We start from the raw sequence: 5,837 nt of genomic DNA on the forward strand, positions 1-5,837 counted from the left end.
ACCTGCCATCGAAAGGAAAGGAAATCATTAGCGCACTCCAAAGTCACCAGAATGTGTAATTTTATCTGTATTCTTAAAGTATAATGAAAAAAATTTAAACGAAGTGCTGTTACAGGCAAAAGACTAATTTTTCACGCTGTCAACCCCTCTACGTAGATACATTCGGTGTGAAGAATGCTATGTGCACAGCACTAGCGATTTTCTTCTAGAATATGTCGACGCTCCCACACATCTGATGTCAACCTGCTAACGAAAGGAAAGGAAATCATTAGCGCACTCCAAAGTCACCAGAATGTGTAATTTTATCTGTATTCTTAAAGTATAATGAAAAAAATTTAAACAAAGTGCTGTTACAGGCAAAAGACTAATTTTTCACGCTGTCAACCCCTCTACGTAGATACATTCGGTGTGAAGAATGCTATGTGCACAGCACTAGCGATTTTCTTCTACAATACTTCACCGCTCCCACACATCTGATGTCAACCTGCCATCGAAAGGAAAGGAAATCATTAGCGCACTCCAAAGTCACCAGAATGTGTAATTTTATCTGTATTCTTAAAGTATAATGAAAAAAATTTAAACAAAGTGCTGTTACAGGCAAAAGACTAATTTTTCACGCTTTCAACCCCTCTACGTAGATACATTCGGTGTGAAGAATGCTATGTGCACAGCACTAGCGATTTTCTTCTAGAATATGTCGCCGCTCCCACACATCTGATGTCAACCTGCTAACGAAAGGAAAGGAAATCATTAGCGCACTCCAAAGTCACCAGAATGTGTAATTTTATCTGTATTCTTAAAGTATAATGAAAAAAATTTAAACAAAGTGCTGTTACAGGCAAAAGACTAATTTTTCACGCTGTCAACCCCTCTACGTAGATACATTCGGTGTGAAGAATGCTATGTGCACAGCACTAGCGATTTTCTTCTAGAATATGTCGCCGCTCCCACACATCTGATGTCAACCTGCTAACGAAAGGAAAGGAAATCATTAGCGCACTCCAAAGTCACCAGAATGTGTAATTTTATCTGTATTCTTAAAGTATAATGAAAAAAATTTAAACAAAGTGCTGTTACAGGCAAAAGACTAATTTTTCACGCTGTCAACCCCTCTACGTAGATACATTCGGTGTGAAGAATGCTATGTGCACAGCACTAGCGATTTTCTTCTACAAGACTTCACCGCTCCCACACATCTGATGTCAACCTGCCATCGAAAGGAAAGGAAATCATTAGCGCACTCCAAAGTCACCAGAATGTGTAATTTTATCTGTATTCTTAAAGTATAATGAAAAAAATTTAAACAAAGTGCTGTTACAGGCAAAAGACTAATTTTTCACGCTGTCAACCCCTCTACGTAGATACATTCGGTGTGAAGAATGCTATGTGCACAGCACTAGCGATTTTCTTCTAGAATATGTCGCCGCTCCCACACATCTGATGTCAACCTGCTAACGAAAGGAAAGGAAATCATTAGCGCACTCCAAAGTCACCAGAATGTGTAATTTTATCTGTATTCTTAAAGTATAATGAAAAAAATTTAAACAAAGTGCTGTTACAGGCAAAAGACTAATTTTTCACGCTGTCAACCCCTCTACGTAGATACATTCGGTGTGAAGAATGCTATGTGCACAGCACTAGCGATTTTCTTCTAGAATATGTCGCCGCTCCCACACATCTGATGTCAACCTGCTAACGAAAGGAAAGGAAATCATTAGCGCACTCCAAAGTCACCAGAATGTGTAATTTTATCTGTATTCTTAAAGTATAATGAAAAAAATTTAAACAAAGTGCTGTTACAGGCAAAAGACTAATTTTTCACGCTGTCAACCCCTCTACGTAGATACATTCGGTGTGAAGAATGCTATGTGCACAGCACTAGCGATTTTCTTCTAGAATATGTCGCCGCTCCCACACATCTGATGTCAACCTGCTAACGAAAGGAAAGGAAATCATTAGCGCACTCCAAAGTCACCAGAATGTGTAATTTTATCTGTATTCTTAAAGTATAATGAAAAAAATTTAAACAAAGTGCTGTTACAGGCAAAAGACTAATTTTTCACGCTGTCAACCCCTCTACGTAGATACATTCGGTGTGAAGAATGCTATGTGCACAGCACTAGCGATTTTCTTCTAGAATATGTCGCCGCTCCCACACATCTGATGTCAACCTGCTAACGAAAGGAAAGGAAATCATTAGCGCACTCCAAAGTCACCAGAATGTGTAATTTTATCTGTATTCTTAAAGTATAATGAAAAAAATTTAAACAAAGTGCTGTTACAGGCAAAAGACTAATTTTTCACGCTGTCAACCCCTCTACGTAGATACATTCGGTGTGAAGAATGCAATGTGCACAGCACTAGCGATTTTCTTCTAGAATATGTCGCCGCTCCCACACATCTGATGTCAACCTGCTAACGAAAGGAAAGGAAATCATTAGCGCACTCCAAAGTCACCAGAATGTGTAATTTTATCTGTATTCTTAAAGTATAATGAAAAAAATTTAAACAAAGTGCTGTTACATGCAAAAGACTAATTTTTCACGCTGTCAACCCCTCTACGTAGATACATTCGGTGTGAAGAATGCTATGTGCACAGCACTAGCGATTTTCTTCTAGAATATGTCGCCGCTCCCACACATCTGATGTCAACCTGCTAACGAAAGGAAAGGAAATCATTAGCGCACTCCAAAGTCACCAGAACGTGTAATTTTATCTGTATTCTTAAAGTATAATGAAAAAAATTTAAACAAAGTGCTGTTACAGGCAAAAGACTAATTTTTCACGCTGTCAACCCCTCTACGTAGATACATTCGGTGTGAAGAATGCTATGTGCACAGCACTAGCGATTTTCTTCTAGAATATGTCGCCGCTCCCACACATCTGATGTCAACCTGCTAACGAAAGGAAAGGAAATCATTAGCGCACTCCAAAGTCACGAGAATGTGTAATTTTATCTGTATTCTTAAAGTATAATGAAAAAAATTTAAACAAAGTGCTGTTACAGGCAAAAGACTAATTTTTCACGCTGTCAACCCCTCTACGTAGATACATTCGGTGTGAAGAATGCTATGTGCACAGCACTAGCGATTTTCTTCTACAATACTTCACCGCTCCCACACATCTGATGTCAACCTGCCATCGAAAGGAAAGGAAATCATTAGCGCACTCCAAAGTCACCAGAATGTGTAATTTTATCTGTATTCTTAAAGTATAATGAAAAAAATTTAAACAAAGTGCTGTTACTGCCCAAAAAACTAATTGTTCACGCTGTCAACCCCTCTACGTAGATACATTCGGTGTGAAGAATGCTGCGTGCACAGCACTAGCGATTTTCTTCTAGAATACTTCGCCGCTCCCACACATCTGATGTCAACCTGCTAACGAAAGGAAAGGAAATCATTAGCGCACTCCAAAGTCGCCAGAACGTGTAATTTTATCTGTATTCTTAAAGTATAATGAAAAAAATTTAAACAAAGTGCTGTTACAGGCAAAAGACTAATTTTTCACGCTGTCAACCCCTCTACGTAGATACATTCGGTGTGAAGAATGCTATGTGCACAGCACTAGCGATTTTCTTCTACAAGACTTCACCGCTCCCACACATCTGATGTCAACCTGCCATCGAAAGGAAAGGAAATCATTAGCGCACTCCAAAGTCACCAGAATGTGTAATTTTATCTGTATTCTTAAAGTATAATGAAAAAAATTTAAACAAAGTGCTGTTACAGGCAAAAGACTAATTTTTCACGCTGTCAACCCCTCTACGTAGATACATTCGGTGTGAAGAATGCTATGTGCACAGCACTAGCGATTTTCTTCTAGAATATGTCGCCGCTCCCACACATCTGATGTCAACCTGCTAACGAAAGGAAAGGAAATCATTAGCGCACTCCAAAGTCACCAGAATGTGTAATTTTATCTGTATTCTTAAAGTATAATGAAAAAAATTTAAACAAAGTGCTGTTACAGGCAAAAGACTAATTTTTCACGCTGTCAACCCCTCTACGTAGATACATTCGGTGTGAAGAATGCTATGTGCACAGCACTAGCGATTTTCTTCTAGAATATGTCGCCGCTCCCACACATCTGATGTCAACCTGCTAACGAAAGGAAAGGAAATCATTAGCGCACTCCAAAGTCACCAGAATGTGTAATTTTATCTGTATTCTTAAAGTATAATGAAAAAAATTTAAACAAAGTGCTGTTACAGGCAAAAGACTAATTTTTCACGCTGTCAACCCCTCTACGTAGATACATTCGGTGTGAAGAATGCTATGTGCACAGCACTAGCGATTTTCTTCTAGAATATGTCGCCGCTCCCACACATCTGATGTCAACCTGCTAACGAAAGGAAAGGAAATCATTAGCGCACTCCAAAGTCACCAGAATGTGTAATTTTATCTGTATTCTTAAAGTATAATGAAAAAAATTTAAACAAAGTGCTGTTACAGGCAAAAGACTAATTTTTCACGCTGTCAACCCCTCTACGTAGATACATTCGGTGTGAAGAATGCTATGTGCACAGCACTAGCGATTTTCTTCTAGAATATGTCGCCGCTCCCACACATCTGATGTCAACCTGCTAACGAAAGGAAAGGAAATCATTAGCGCACTCCAAAGTCACCAGAATGTGTAATTTTATCTGTATTCTTAAAGTATAATGAAAAAAATTTAAACAAAGTGCTGTTACAGGCAAAAGACTAATTTTTCACGCTGTCAACCCCTCTACGTAGATACATTCGGTGTGAAGAATGCAATGTGCACAGCACTAGCGATTTTCTTCTAGAATATGTCGCCGCTCCCACACATCTGATGTCAACCTGCTAACGAAAGGAAAGGAAATCATTAGCGCACTCCAAAGTCACCAGAATGTGTAATTTTATCTGTATTCTTAAAGTATAATGAAAAAAATTTAAACAAAGTGCTGTTACATGCAAAAGACTAATTTTTCACGCTGTCAACCCCTCTACGTAGATACATTCGGTGTGAAGAATGCTATGTGCACAGCACTAGCGATTTTCTTCTAGAATATGTCGCCGCTCCCACACATCTGATGTCAACCTGCTAACGAAAGGAAAGGAAATCATTAGCGCACTCCAAAGTCACCAGAACGTGTAATTTTATCTGTATTCTTAAAGTATAATGAAAAAAATTTAAACAAAGTGCTGTTACAGGCAAAAGACTAATTTTTCACGCTGTCAACCCCTCTACGTAGATACATTCGGTGTGAAGAATGCTATGTGCACAGCACTAGCGATTTTCTTCTAGAATATGTGGCCGCTCCCTCACATCTGATGTCAACCTGCTAACGAAAGGAAAGGAAATCATTAGCGCACTCCAAAGTCACGAGAATGTGTAATTTTATCTGTATTCTTAAAGTATAATGAAAAAAATTTAAACAAAGTGCTGTTACAGGCAAAAGACTAATTTTTCACGCTGTCAACCCCTCTACGTAGATACATTCGGTGTGAAGAATGCTATGTGCACAGCACTAGCGATTTTCTTCTACAATACTTCACCGCTCCCACACATCTGATGTCAACCTGCCATCGAAAGGAAAGGAAATCATTAGCGCACTCCAAAGTCACCAGAATGTGTAATTTTATCTGTATTCTTAAAGTATAATGAAAAAAATTTAAACAAAGTGCTGTTACTGCCCAAAAAACTAATTGTTCACGCTGTCAACCCCTCTACGTAGATACATTCGGTGTGAAGAATGCTGCGTGCACAGCACTAGCGATTTTCTTCTAGAATACTTCGCCGCTCCCACACATCTGATGTCAACCTGCTAACGAAAGGAAAGGAAATCATTAGCGCACTCCAAAGTCGCCAGA

General features: G+C 38.8%; 1 protein-coding gene across 1 annotated transcript; it reads right to left on the bottom strand.

The window, feature by feature from the left end:
• Positions 1 to 268: 268 nt before the first annotated feature.
• Positions 269 to 5,331, bottom strand: LOC124771025 (repetin-like). The gene is made up of 22 exons (XM_047249266.1): positions 5,293 to 5,331; positions 5,099 to 5,134; positions 4,858 to 4,893; positions 4,617 to 4,652; positions 4,376 to 4,411; positions 4,135 to 4,170; positions 3,894 to 3,929; positions 3,653 to 3,688; positions 3,295 to 3,377; positions 3,085 to 3,205; positions 2,929 to 2,964; positions 2,688 to 2,723; positions 2,447 to 2,482; positions 2,206 to 2,241; positions 1,965 to 2,000; positions 1,724 to 1,759; positions 1,483 to 1,518; positions 1,242 to 1,277; positions 1,001 to 1,036; positions 760 to 795; positions 519 to 554; positions 269 to 313 (listed from the first exon to the last, which is right to left on the bottom strand). Exons 1-22 carry the CDS (start codon positions 5,329 to 5,331, stop codon positions 269 to 271), a joined length of 936 nt encoding a protein of 311 aa, XP_047105222.1.
• Between the last annotated feature and the right edge of the window lie 506 nt (positions 5,332 to 5,837).

This window comes from Schistocerca piceifrons, unplaced genomic scaffold, assembly GCF_021461385.2.
Source record: "Schistocerca piceifrons isolate TAMUIC-IGC-003096 unplaced genomic scaffold, iqSchPice1.1 HiC_scaffold_863, whole genome shotgun sequence".
Classification (NCBI taxonomy): domain Eukaryota; kingdom Metazoa; phylum Arthropoda; class Insecta; order Orthoptera; family Acrididae; genus Schistocerca; species Schistocerca piceifrons.

Coding starts and splice junctions, on each gene's coding strand:
- LOC124771025 (XM_047249266.1), bottom strand. CDS start 5,331: ATGATTTCCTTTCCTTTCGTTAGCAGGTTGACATCAGAT. Junction 3,689..3,893: donor CACATTCTGGTGACTTTGGA/GTGCGCTAATGA, acceptor TTATACTTTAAG/AATACAGATAAAATTACACA. Junction 555..759: donor CACATTCTGGTGACTTTGGA/GTGCGCTAATGA, acceptor TTATACTTTAAG/AATACAGATAAAATTACACA.